Raw genomic sequence first — 12,317 nt, 5'->3', positions numbered from 1 at the left:
CTCGGTGCTGACCAGGTCATTGACTACAAGTCGGAGAAGTGGGGCACTGTACTTACAGAGCACTCCGTTGACTTGATTTACGACTGCGGAGTGGAGCCGGAGTCGTGGGCCATGGACGCCCAGAAAGTGTTGAAGAAGAGCAGCGGCAAGTTCGTGACTATCGGCATGGGACCGAAGCCTATTGAGTCTCCCATCGGTGCGACATTCCACCAGCTCTTCTTGCACCCGAACTCGGAGGACATTCACAGTCTGACCAAGTTGGTTGAGGCTGGTCACGTGAAGCCTACCATTGACTCGGTGTACCCACTCGACAAGCTTCTCGACGCCATCAAGCTGCAGATGTCGAACCGTGCGCAGGGCAAGATCATCATTGAGATTTGCCCCGAGTAACTTTGCCTGCCTTCTCGCAGCAGCAAGGAGTAACATGTAGCTTTCTCTGATGAAATATCACAACGTACTTTTACCAGTTCTCAAAAAATCAATATTTGCGAAAGCATTCACATCCGAACAAGATAATATTCACTCTGTGAATCTTTAGAAAAGAAATAAAAAAAAGAAGAAGAAAAAACATTTATTTTTGTCACTATTGATTCGAAAGGCATGCAATTCTGAAAATTGTTAGTTAAACTGGTTTATTCCTTGGGGTGCCACAGTGCCTTGAGGTCGGTCAGTGCTTGCTCAATGTCTTCAGCAAACTTGTCCGAGCTAGTGGACGGGCACGATTTCTTGCTGGAGATGTGGAAGCCGAGCATATTTTCACCTGCGATCATGTAGCTGACTCCGTAGCCATCTTCAGCGACAGGACCAAAGCCACCACCAGGGCAACGTGCATCGTCGATGGAGTACTGAGTTCCCTTTAGAGCCTTCTCAACGAGAGGCCAGTTCTCTGTCTGTTGCTGAGGCTGTTGACTCGTCGAGAGGCGCCACGGGCGACTGAGTGCGTTGTTCAGGAACGGCGACTCAATGCCAAAACCCACCGACACGCAGTACAGTGTGAACAAGTGACGGTCGATACCTTTGCCACTCATAGCGTTCCTGTAGCTGTCCTGGTGCACGTCACAAGCGCGTTGCAGCAGCTTCAACTTCTCCGCATCGGACAGTTTGGGATCGACCATACCGAGCACAAACTCCTTCGATTCATCCGTCACCGGTCGTACAGTTTCCGTACGACCGTCACGGTACAACCGAGTCATACTTGACTCGTACGTCTGTGCGATCGTACCCGAGTTACGGTAGTATGCAAGTTGCAGTGCCATCTGGATAAAAGCGTCAGGGCTTACTCGAAATTTCTTGATCAATCCCTTGCCATAGTCCGTGTGCGAAATGACCTTAAGATCAAAGTCGCTGATGGATTTCTCGGCGTCTCCCAGTGACTTAAGCACAGCATCTTGCAGACCCGTCGAGAAATCCCACTGCAACATTCTACAAAGCGGCAACTTGGACTCTCGCTCGTCATCAGACTGGACCAAGGTGTCTCCATTATCGTCGTATGGCATTGTATACGTCTGCTTGGTGTATACGTGTTCCCACGCATGAGCCATCACAGGAGCATCGGCCCATGCGTGCTCAGCGTTAATACCTGCCACGCTGTTCTTGTATATAACCAGGTTAAATGATTTATCGAACCAGCGGTTGCCTCCACTGCCATGGATGAGATTTTTGCCCATCGAAGTCCAGTCTTTGGCCACATCATTCTGCAGCACCACTACAAACACCGACGACTCGATAACCTCTAGCGAGCGCTTATTAACGCCGCTAGAGAAAAATTGTTCGCGATTTTCAGCCCATTCGATACGTCCAGCAGCAGTGAGTGCAGCCAAGTTTTCTTCCGCTTTACTAGGAGCTCCCATAGCCAACGCCGTCGTCTCAATCCACTCGAACTGACGCTGGATCTCGAATTTCGTAAGTAATTTACCATATTGGCCTTTTTCAAACAGTGGCATCTTGAACACGCGACCGTGGCAGAACACGGCAATATGCTTCGATTTGTGCTGATACAACTTGAGTGAGTCCGTCTCCCGGCCAGGAATGCGAGTACAGGAGAAGATCCGTTGGTATTGACTCATACAGAGCGGTACAATGCCTCGAATGAGTTGCGGTGGCAGGTGTTCTCGGTCCAGATCCTGTTTGAAGAGAAGGAATTCATGCACGAGAGCGGCAGCCAACGCGACAGGCTTTTTAGTGAGACTGAAGTCGAGATTGGCTCCAGGAAGGGCGTAGTAATTGCTGTTGATCATGAGCGACGAGCGGCCTTTAAGGTACACGTACTTCTCCCACCAGTCTGTGACGTAGTTGGACGACCACCAGCTCTTAAGGTACAGATAGAACTGGAGCTTGGGACCTTCCTTGTGTACGAACTCGTGGGCCATGCGCTCCACTTCCTCGTACTCTTTAGAGGTCAGTAAAGGGTGCACCGACTGGAGATAGCGCTGTATTGTGTCCTTCAGTGGTGGCAAAGGTAGTCTCGGTAGTGCGTCTTGGAAAGAGTAGGTTAAAGGATGACGACCACCGAAAATCTTCAACAGCGCGGCCCAGGCCATCACCACGCGGCTCTTCTGCCTCGGAGCGAGGTATAACCAGCCTCTGTAGCTCAATAGTAGACGTAGGAATAGTCTCTGGACTGCCATGAGCACCAAGAGGCCCAGGAATGCTGCCCATGCAGCCAGATACGCCACGTAGATCGAGTTTGGCAACCTGTGCCAGTATGGCATGAGGAAGTTGCCAACATGCCACACGACCACCGAAATGGGTCCACTGCGCCACCATGATTCGGTAGGGGACGACACAACAATCACCGAAATCGCTACCACTGTCAAGATAGCTACAAACGGCGGCGCGGGGTACACGCCGCGTCGGACGGCTCGCTGGAGGTGGAAAAGTTCGCGGACGACGCTGCGTCGGATCTCGTGGGGCGGAGGGATAGTGAACGAGATGCGGATGCCTTCGTCCGAGTACAGCAGCTCCACGCCGCGCTTGTGCTCCTCGAAGACGCCGATGGCCTGATGCGCTTCTGCCATGGCTTCCTCTCGCTCGTGTTCGGGTGTGCTCGAGGCCGCAAATTGGGAAGTGACGATTGAAATAAAAGGCAACAGGTTGCGGAGTGATGGTCAGAATAGTTTTTCTGGTGGCGGTTGGTAGGAAAACAACGTGGCCGACCAATTGAAAAGTGGTGCTGAGTACTGAAGTGGTGGTGTTTTTCACGGCGTGTTGGCTTGGTTGTCGGCAAATGTGGCCAACCGGCATGCAACGTTTGCCAAGTTGCACTTGCAACTTCTTGTAAAGTCTTTTTGACCAATAGGAGAATGTTGGAGAACTCGAAGCAGCCAATGGCAGACGCTCTCACCAAACTTCAGATTCTCACGACGGTTCGGAAGTGGGCGTTGAAGTGAAGGGAAGTGCGAAAATGACGCTGTCGACGAAAACTCGCGGTTAGAGACCTGTCTGCTGGATGAGATGGCAAGTTGGCAAAACTTTGGCCATGTTGTGTCGCAAAACCTAGTGTGTTGTGCTTGCATATAGCTGCTGATTACTTCATGGTCGCCAGAACATCGCCTGCTAGCAATGTGCCTCGCTTGGGCTGGATCAAAGTCGGTGCTATTGAGTGCCTGTTCCTGTGACGTTGCAGTCTGAGCGGTAGGATTGCTGAAGTGTAAAACGGATATTTCGATGGTCGTTGGTAAGCTTCCGTGGCTGACAAGTCGCTGTTGTTGTTTTTTGTGCAAAACGTTTGAACGTGAACTAAGTTATTTCGAGTATTCAGAAGTTATTCGGGCTGTTCGAGAGAAATAAAACTCACTCGTAGAAATTAGAAACCTAAGATACCTTCTGAACTCACTAACTGTATTCGTCAGCAAGACTTCTCTTTGCTCTTATTCCTTCGCAATTTCAATGATGATCTTGCCTTGGGCGCGACCAGACATTTGGTGCTTGATAGCATCCAGCAACTTGTCGAACGGGTAGACCGAGTCAATGGTAGTTTTAAGTTTACCGGCCTCGATCAGCTTGCGGAGACCTTCCAAGTCCTCAGCAATCGGATGACAGTAATACTGAACCAACTTCGCGCCAATCGGCGAGTCCGCTTGGTTTTGAACCATGCCGATGGTCAAGAACTGGCCGCTGTTCTTCTTCAGGATCTTCTGGGCGTCAGTGGACCACGTCTCGGATTCGACGGCGCAGTCGTAAATAATGTCCACGGAGTGCTCAGCGAGAGCGTCGACCCACTTCTCTGAGGTGTAGTCGATCACCTGGTCAGCTCCCAGAGATTTAACCAGCTCCTTGTTACGAGGACTCGCTGTAGTGATGACTTCAGCCCCGAAAGCTTTGGCAATCTGGATACCAGACTGTCCGACGGCACTACCACCGCCCAGAATGAGGACACGCTGTCCTGCCTGCACCTTTGCACGGTTAACCAGTCCCTGGTAGCTAGCAAGGCCAGCAATCGACACGCCTGCTGCTTCATTCACCGTGATGTTGCTCGGTTTGTGGACGATGTGGTCCGCCTCGAGCGTAATGTACTCTGCGAAGCTTCCCATGCACTGCATATCCGCCGAGCCGAAGACAGCGTCACCGACCTTAAAGCCACGCACGTTGCCACTGCCGACCTCAACGATGATGCCCGACAAGTCCATGCCCATACCCAGAGGCTTCTCAGGTGTGGGTCCAACCGCAATGGCGAGAGATCCGAAGTAGTGTAGCTTGTAGTCGAGCGGATTCACAGCAGCACTCAGCACCTTAATGCGAACATGGTTGGGCTCCAGAGGCTTCTGCTGGACTGCCGAGTTCAGCTTGGTCTCAGTGAGTGCGTCACTGTAGTTAGCGAACTGGTAGGCCTTGAACGTCGCGGGGATGCTGGACATCGTTGCTTCAAAAGAGTGTTTGTTGACTTGTAGTCGAGATGGAAGATTGTAAAGTGAGTGAGCGGGGGAGAAGTGATCATGTTGGTGCTCTGTTGAAGGAATATGCTGCTCAATTTGTGCTACTTGAAGGGCATGCACTCTGCTACGAGAATGAAGGCAGAGCGAGTGAACAGTGCATATACAACCAAGGATGCACATCCAAACTCCTGATCCTGGCACAATCTGCAACCTGAAGATAACGGAATTGCTGATTGCAGCGAACAATAACGGGCTTCATGTATGGTAGGTTTTTGACACGTGTTGATATTCGTCTCAAATACAAGAGATTGTTTTTGCCAAAATAGTTAGCATCTGCATGTATTCAATTGGCAGCATGCCTCACAACAACCCAGCTTGTCGAAATGTTTGGTAATCGAGTTTTTCGGATTACGGAATGTACAATACCAGTACCAATATCCAGTGTGAGCCGCTCAAACCAAAGCAAAACATCGAATGGGGCGGTGAGAGAACATATTAGGAATACGTACCAAAGACGTTCTTCTCATTCCGCGACTGCATAATGATGTTCGAAGCTTAATGAACGTGGTGACAAGAGTTTGAAGGAAACGACAGTTTGAAATTTATTCAGTCGATTCAATTAGATTTTGAGCTGTATTTCCTTGTTGGTTAAACTGGTAAATGGAAAAATAAATGCAACGCGCAAATCACATCAGTCCGCCGCCATGATCGAATACAGCATTCGCTCTGTTGGCCCAACCTTTGCTCACCCCCAAACCAATCTTCCGCTTGTAATATGACGTCCGTTTACAGCGCAAGTGTGCTCGATCATGAGAGTTACATGGAGATTTTACGGAACATTGGCACGGGTCATTCCACGCAAATTCTCCTTACTCTTCTCCGGTTGTGCTTCACGTTCAGGTTCAACATTTCCACCGACCAGGGACATCCACTCACCTGCTCCACCCTGAGGTGGACTCGACTCCGTTCTCACCTTCTCGCCGTATTTGGTCGACTCACCACCTGTGTACGCATTGTACGCACTGGTGTCCGCACCCGCGTAGGTGTTGATATTCTCACCATACTTGGTCGTCTCGGCACCCATGTACGCGTTGTATGCACCGGTTTCCGCACCCGTGTAGGTGTTGTATGCACGCATCGGCTGTTCACCTTGTGGAGCCATCTCGGTTATCGGAGACCCGTACGCCGCTCCTTCCGGACTCGGCTCCGTTCTCATATTCTCGCCGTATTTGGTCGACTCACCCTCACCACCCGTGTACGCATTGTACGCACCTGTGTCTTTACCCGTGTAGGTATTGTAGGCATGCATCGCCTGTTCGCCTTCGGGAGCCATCTCGGCCATTGGCTCCCGCGCCACTCCTGCTGGACTCGACTCATACTTGTCTTTGTTGTTGTCCGACTGGAACTCACGATCCTGTTGCTTCGGGGGTTCCATAGGGAATTCGGGGTTCCATGCCGTAGAGCCAACACCTTCGGGTTTACTAGCAGACGAGTCCTCCGTATTTTTTGCCGCACGTGGTGGATTCGTCGGCACCGTCGGATTCCACTCAGGCTCATTTTCCGGCGAAGTAGCTTTCGACGGCACAGGCGGATCGGTTGGGTAGTTGGGGCCCCAGGTCTTGTCGTCAGCACTCGACGGTATCGGCGGCTCCGTCGGGAAGTTCGGTCTCCATGGCTTCTCCTCACCCGGTTGACTACCAGTGATACCTTCTTGAATCTTTGATTCCTTGTAGTCGGTAACCGGACGGGGTGGCGCGACCGGTTTATCAGGATTCCAGTGGGCCTCACTACTTGACTGGGAGCCGCGTGAAGCAGAAGATCCTTCACTAGCCGCAGACTCACCACCAGCATTTGCTTCAGCTTCTGATGATTCTTCCTGACTCGGTGCAATTTCCTTCGCCTGGTACTTGTCGGGGATACGGTCGTCGTTTATCGGACAGTACTCGGTCGTCAACTTCTTGTACTTCTCGTCAAAGTTCTGCTCCGTCATCACCTTGTCATCATGCTGTTTAAAACACAAACGGTAAACAACTACGCGCTTGAATACTTCAAATACCCTGCATTACCTGTTGCGCGATGCGAGCGACACAATTCGAGTGTTTATCGAAGTCTTCTCTCAGTAGATCGGTGATGCGATCCTTCTCCGTTTCGTTGAGCCCTGATTCGCCCACACGTTGAAGTGCCGCATCGCGGTTGATTGCGAGACGGTCGAGGTATTCCCCAAGTGTGACTTGGCCATCTCCGTCTTCATCGTAGACAGAAAAGCTAGGCACGGTCACTGCATTCGACGCGGCGCCTGCCGGGTCACTCGCCATTGCTTGTGACGCAGCCGTCTTGACCTGATTAGAGGTCGTCGACTGCAAGAAGACACACACGGTCCCGACAGCGAGCACCGTCACGGCGGATATTGTCAACACAGCGAGACGCTTCTTCTGGGCACGTTTTTGCTGCAGTCGTTGTTGACGCTTTGGTGCTTCGACCTTGCGTCCAATGAAGGCGGTCTCTTCATCCGGCAGTCGGATGGGGGTGCCGGGCTCCCCTTCCATCATGGTTTCCGACAAACCTGCGTTCCTTCCGGTCTGCAAAGAAGATAATGGCTAGCATTCCCCATTGTCGCGAGCTTTCGAGCTAGTTTGTTGCCGAGCAGTCGGGAATCAACGGTTCATATTCGCCTTGGAGATGATCGAGGAGGCGCCGGAATCCGAGACTTGCCACACTAAAGATTTCGCGTCCCTCTATGGTGTTGATGTGGGGCGCAGGGACAGTCAGAAGTCTGAGGGGGGTAGATTTGAACTTAAATCAGTTGGCTGGGAAATACTTGTACATGTAACTTCAACCACAACATGAACTGCGTTGCGTTTCAATCGGACTTGCTTCCGCGTTAGCAATCCAAACCCCGTAGTGGTACAGTATTCAACATTCTTCACGTTCATTTTCACGCCCGTGAAAATGCGCTGCAAATGTTGTCACAGGTATGTGCAGCCCGCGGTGACAAGAATCTCGATAGATTCTGCAAGAAACCACTTGTGTCAGCATGACAAGTTGTCATTGACAACACGAGCAACGGAAGAAGACCCGCTTTATAGTACTGGTAAGCTGACAAACTTTTCCCGGCACGCACATCCTGGGCGCACCAGACCAGGTCTATCCTTTGCGGACTGCCCGACTCATGCTGAGGTGGTACAGTAGTCCCTGAAAAGCAGAGATGGCTCAGAGGTATGCTTCTCGTTTCGTGTTGAGAAGAATTCGGTGAAGATGAAGACTTCAACTACGGTAGTATTAATACAAGTAGTACTATTAACTCATGCTACTGCTAGATTCACGACTTTTGAGTATCGGAAAGAAAAAAATAGCAGTCGTGATCAAGTTGGATGAAAACTGGCCTGAGCCTTACTATAATTAAAAAATGGCGATACTACTGCTATTTCTATGCTGTAACTTAGCTCTGCACCGTCATCGACGACTGCTGTGTGTTGCGCAGAGCCTGCAGCAGACTGGGGAGTCGAGGAGAGCACGTCAGAGACACTGGGCTCACAGGAGACACATTTTTGGGCATAGCAGGCATCGGCAGCTCCATCTGACGAGGAATAGCCTCGTGCAGAGGGCGGGTTGACACAGGAGACACAGGCGTCGTGTTCTCCCAGTTGAGGTGGGCCACGCAGAAGCGCTTGGACTTGCGACTGCGCATGCAGCCCTTGACCTCACAACGCTGGCCACCACCGTGCGCCCAGCAGAAGTCGCTGCGGCTCTGGGCGCCCTTGGTGCACCCAGCGTGTTGGCAGCGGCGACCGCCGCCGTGACCGCGGCACAGGCCCCGGCTCACCGAGATCTTGTCGCATCCCAAGACCTGGCAGCGCTTGCCGCTGCTGCTGTTAGCACCGCGGCGACGGCGCGTACGGGTGACGCGGGGCTCAGTGCGGTGCAGATACTCGTCAGTGTGGTTGTAGACGCGGACGCCGCCATTGCTGGAGCTGTCCGAGTGGTACAGCGGCGAGTTCGGCAGACTAGAGACCGAGGACGTCTCGTAGCGAGAATTGGCGTGGATGTACTGAGACATCGACGAGATAGGAGCCTGTGGCTGAGACTGCTGGTAGGACATCGAGGAAAGAGCACGCACAGCGTCGAAGCGCGCAGTAGACTCCTCGTTCTGGGGCTGACGAGCGTACAGGAGCGGCTGCAGCTGCTGTGGCTGTGGCGCCGGGATGAGGCGCTCCAGGTGCTTCACCAGGTCGTGGCCGCGCGGTAACACGATGGAGGAGGAGCGGTCGTTGCCAAGACCGATGGAGATGGAGATCGTCTCGGACTCCGGGGCCTTCACAGGCGTCTGGGTGTAAACCGGAGCGGTTCCGTGCATCATCATCATTCTTAGACGCTCTGTATGAGTTGCTGAGTCTTGAGCTTGGGAACGCGGATTGCAGAATGACTGGAAAACAGGGTGAATGCGGTCGGGACGGAGGGGATGGTCTTGGCGGGCGATCTGGAGATAGAATGAACAAGTCATTTGTAGGGGTTTCACCCCTCCATGTGAGGCGGGAGCCAGCAGCGACAATGCTGTTGAGACGAGGGCGCGCGGGAAAGGGTTGCAACCCTAATCTCGGTTAATCAAAAAGGCAACACAAGGCTTTTTGGCAAGGAAATTCACGAGTGCAAGCGTGACAGCACGGTGCTTTCCGCTCTCGATGAACGTGTGTGCGCGAGGTTGGCACGGGTTTGGAAGGGAGTACTGGGCACAGCAACGGCGAAGTTTCAGCTTCTATCGACGCCTGGAAAAATCATTTTAATCCTTCAGCCACGACTAATCCTGAGCCGTTTCGCAGAGAAGGGGCCCGCAACAGCATTTTTACGGATTCTTTCAGCCCAGTTTTGGACCGAGCAGCATCGCAGACGGCAAGTTTGGCTCTTTTTCAGTCGACAGTTGCAGGTGATTCGTGCAGTTCACACCTTTCACTGCTGGCTAAATTTGGTGAAGAGAACACCGTGAATCTTGTCTTCCTAAGAAAGCAACCCAGCGAACGGCCAATGCAAAGCACCTGCCCTGAAGTGAAGGCAACCTACAATAGCTCTATGGCCACGTGGTGAACCTACGACGCACGATACAAACACCAAGTACACAACTTGCAGGCGTCATCGTAGAAGATTGGTTAGGGTTACAGTCGAATTGTAACGTCTGGGATGCGCCAGATTAATTTCTGCGCACTGGCTCAGCTGATTAATTGAGAGCGAATCCAGCCAATCACAGCTCGACTCTGACAAATGGCTTTTGGGGTCTCGAATAACTCCATAGCGGCGACAAAAACCACCGACACTAGCCGCTGTATATTTCCACTAATGCTATTGGTGTATTTGTATCGCGGCACCCGTTACCGACGCACTGCGGGTCCAGCGTTCCTTTTAATCGGTCGTGCCGTGAGAAGGGGCAAAAGAGACGCATTTCATCTAGCCAATCAGAGCGCACCAATTGGCGGTATTTCACCATTTGAAGCTCATTTTAATCTTTATTATCCAGCGATTTGGCGTGCCATCATTTTGCTCACCTCGGATTTGAGGTTCAATTCTTCACAATAACCGCAATAATGTAGCGATTGGATACGCTTTGAGCGCAGCTGCAAGGAAGTTCCTGCTTGGAGTAAACGCCGTTAGACTCTCATATATTTGCATGTAGCTGAAATGTCGTTTGATGTTGCAGTTTCAGCCTTGTCGTACATGTACTTTCAGCACAGAGGATCCCTACGATTTACTGTATCGCACCCAAAAATCCTCGGCGTTTTTGCTATTTTCACGGCATGCTATTGTCACTTTTGCAGCGCAGCTGCCGCTTGGGTCGCGCTGGAATAATCACAACACCATTCGTAGGGATGGTTTTGGACTCGTTCAGAACGGTCTAAAATACTTTTGTAAAATGTTCAAAATTCGTCCAAAATTCGAAAGTCTTCCAAACTAAGTAATAACATATGCCTAAAAGGAGGTAAGGACTTTTGCACACTTTTGAACATTTGGAAATAAGTTTCGTGCTAGGGAGTTGACGTTGCGCCGCTACCGGTCCATCCTGTGCTTGGAGAACTGACGTGCCCCGCTACCAGACCACGGCCGTGCTTGGAGATCTAAGGAGCTGACGTTGCGCCGTCTGACGGTCCGTTGCTGTGCTTGGAAAACCAAGGATCTGGCCGAAACGCTTTCGAGTACTTATTGCTCCAGCTGTTCCTGTCTTTGGTAGTGTCCGAGTCTATGACGCACATGATCATCATCACCGTGACGTACTACATCAGCAGTGTCGTGGTGCTCGGCGTGTTCATGCTGTGCGAGTGATTGGATAGTATCCACAACTCTTCATTTTACTCGCAACTTTTGGGCTGGATCAGAGATGATGGCGGAGCTGCAATTCCTCGTGCACTTCAACCGCACTATATGCGCCTCCTTCCCCCTCCAACGCGGACACTTTCTCGCTTACCACCTCCTTCATCAGGAGCGCGAAGGCGTACTCTCTTCGCTGCTCGATTTGTACGTAAATGGCCGCAAAATCGACGCTCCAGCCATGTGCCGAGCTACCCAGCAATTATCCGCGCCCGACTGCGCGGCGAATTGCGCGGAGGCAAAGAGCTTTCGGTGCGATGTTGCGTAGCATGGGAAAAGCTTCTGGAGCCAAAGCTACAAAGGCCTTCGGTGCCTGTCGAGATCTTCACGGTCGTCGACTGCGTCATGTGAACCAGGAGGTGGCGCTACACAAGTGGCAGCAGGACGCCGAGGCTCGAGCCAAGAGGGAGAAGGATGGGGTCGAAGCGCGAGAGATTCTCGATGAATAGACTCCCAGCGGCATCCCTGGCTGGAATCTAGCCACTCCTTTATGGGCTGAAGGGGTGAAGAAGCCGCACATGAAGAGGAAACGCAACACAATGTTGTGCAGGAAGTGGCTGAAAGCTAGAGAAGGAGGGCGCATGCCACTGTCAGGATCTCCGAGATGGTGAGGATGTCCACGAGGAAGAGACTGCAACTTCGCTCATGGAGATGAAGAGCTTAGGGGTGAAGCTTTTTTAAACTGAGTTTAAACGATTCAAGAAGAAAGAAGCGCAGAAAGCTAAGCGGCAGGACCTGCAGGGCTACGTCGACTTTAAACAGGAAATGCCTGATGACTTTCTGGATGCTATCAAGAACGGACTGCGGAATCAAAAAAAATAAAACCTAAAAGTGAAGTGCACGACAATGAACGGTGTTACCGTCCGAAGTGATGACGCGCATCAGTGTGCGCTTGGTTTATCGCCCTGTACCGGTAGTGGAAAAGCTCATTTGAGGAAATGATGAAGAGAATTCTGTTGGAGCTACGTCCACGCACAGACTGTTGAGTTGCGAGGTGAAGGCAATTTTGACACAGCAGCGGTGCAACACTGCGTCTTGTGGCAGCTGGTGTCGGATTGCTGGCAGATTCGATTTTCAAGGCCAATTCGGAGA

The 12,317-nt window shown here is 51.7% G+C and overlaps 6 protein-coding genes across 7 annotated transcripts in view; 2 read left to right on the top strand and 4 right to left on the bottom strand.

Moving 5' to 3' along the window:
- The window catches only part of PPTG_19265 (hypothetical protein), a gene marked incomplete at its 5' end in the record, with an annotated part of 1,432 nt that extends 918 nt beyond the window's left edge, over positions 1 to 514 (top strand). Inside the window, one exon of the mRNA XM_008917646.1 lies at positions 16 to 514. Within this exon, the coding sequence (XP_008915894.1) occupies positions 16 to 390 (375 nt within the window). The 3' untranslated portion in view covers positions 391 to 514. The remainder of the gene's footprint in view (positions 1 to 15) is intronic.
- Positions 515 to 574: 60 nt separating this feature from the next.
- On the bottom strand, positions 575 to 3,060 carry PPTG_19264 (hypothetical protein). Its single transcript, XM_008917645.1, has one exon. It carries the CDS (start codon positions 3,015 to 3,017, stop codon positions 633 to 635), a length of 2,385 nt encoding a protein of 794 aa, XP_008915893.1. The 5' UTR covers positions 3,018 to 3,060; the 3' UTR covers positions 575 to 632.
- Positions 3,061 to 3,869: 809 nt separating this feature from the next.
- Positions 3,870 to 4,856, bottom strand: PPTG_19263 (hypothetical protein; the record flags this gene model as incomplete). The annotated part of the gene is made up of 1 exon (XM_008917644.1): positions 3,870 to 4,856. The coding sequence occupies one exon, from the start codon at positions 4,854 to 4,856 to the stop codon at positions 3,870 to 3,872; it is 987 nt and encodes a 328-aa protein (XP_008915892.1).
- A 595-nt stretch (positions 4,857 to 5,451) lies between these two features.
- Positions 5,452 to 7,423, bottom strand: PPTG_19262 (the record flags this gene model as incomplete). 2 transcript variants are annotated; one of them, XM_008917642.1, is made up of 3 exons in its annotated part: positions 5,452 to 5,876; positions 6,117 to 6,879; positions 6,941 to 7,423. In XM_008917642.1, 3 exons carry the CDS (start codon positions 7,421 to 7,423, stop codon positions 5,704 to 5,706), a joined length of 1,419 nt encoding a protein of 472 aa, XP_008915890.1. In that variant the 3' UTR covers positions 5,452 to 5,703. The 2 variants fall into 2 exon arrangements, with proteins under 2 accessions (XP_008915890.1, XP_008915891.1); XM_008917643.1 differs by having other exon boundaries at positions 5,452 to 6,879.
- Positions 7,424 to 8,133: 710 nt separating this feature from the next.
- On the bottom strand, positions 8,134 to 9,352 carry PPTG_19261 (hypothetical protein). Its single transcript, XM_008917641.1, has one exon. It carries the CDS (start codon positions 9,235 to 9,237, stop codon positions 8,314 to 8,316), a length of 924 nt encoding a protein of 307 aa, XP_008915889.1. The 5' UTR covers positions 9,238 to 9,352; the 3' UTR covers positions 8,134 to 8,313.
- A 2,130-nt stretch (positions 9,353 to 11,482) lies between these two features.
- PPTG_19260 (hypothetical protein) lies at positions 11,483 to 11,674 on the top strand (the record flags this gene model as incomplete). Its single annotated transcript, XM_008917640.1, has 1 exon — positions 11,483 to 11,674. One exon carries the CDS (start codon positions 11,483 to 11,485, stop codon positions 11,672 to 11,674), a length of 192 nt encoding a protein of 63 aa, XP_008915888.1.
- Positions 11,675 to 12,317: the final 643 nt, after the last annotated feature.

This window comes from Phytophthora parasitica (assembly GCF_000247585.1).
Source record: "Phytophthora parasitica INRA-310 unplaced genomic scaffold supercont2.109, whole genome shotgun sequence".
NCBI lineage: Eukaryota > Oomycota > Peronosporomycetes > Peronosporales > Peronosporaceae > Phytophthora > Phytophthora nicotianae.
Note: the sequence above shows the minus strand (reverse complement) of the source record. Positions and strands in the feature narration are given on the sequence as shown.

Excerpts from the sequence above, each read along its gene's own strand:
- PPTG_19261 (XM_008917641.1), bottom strand. The coding sequence starts at position 9,237 with ATGATGATGATGCACGGAACCGCTCCGGTTTACACCCAGACGCCTGTG.
- PPTG_19264 (XM_008917645.1), bottom strand. The coding sequence starts at position 3,017 with ATGGCAGAAGCGCATCAGGCCATCGGCGTCTTCGAGGAGCACAAGCGC.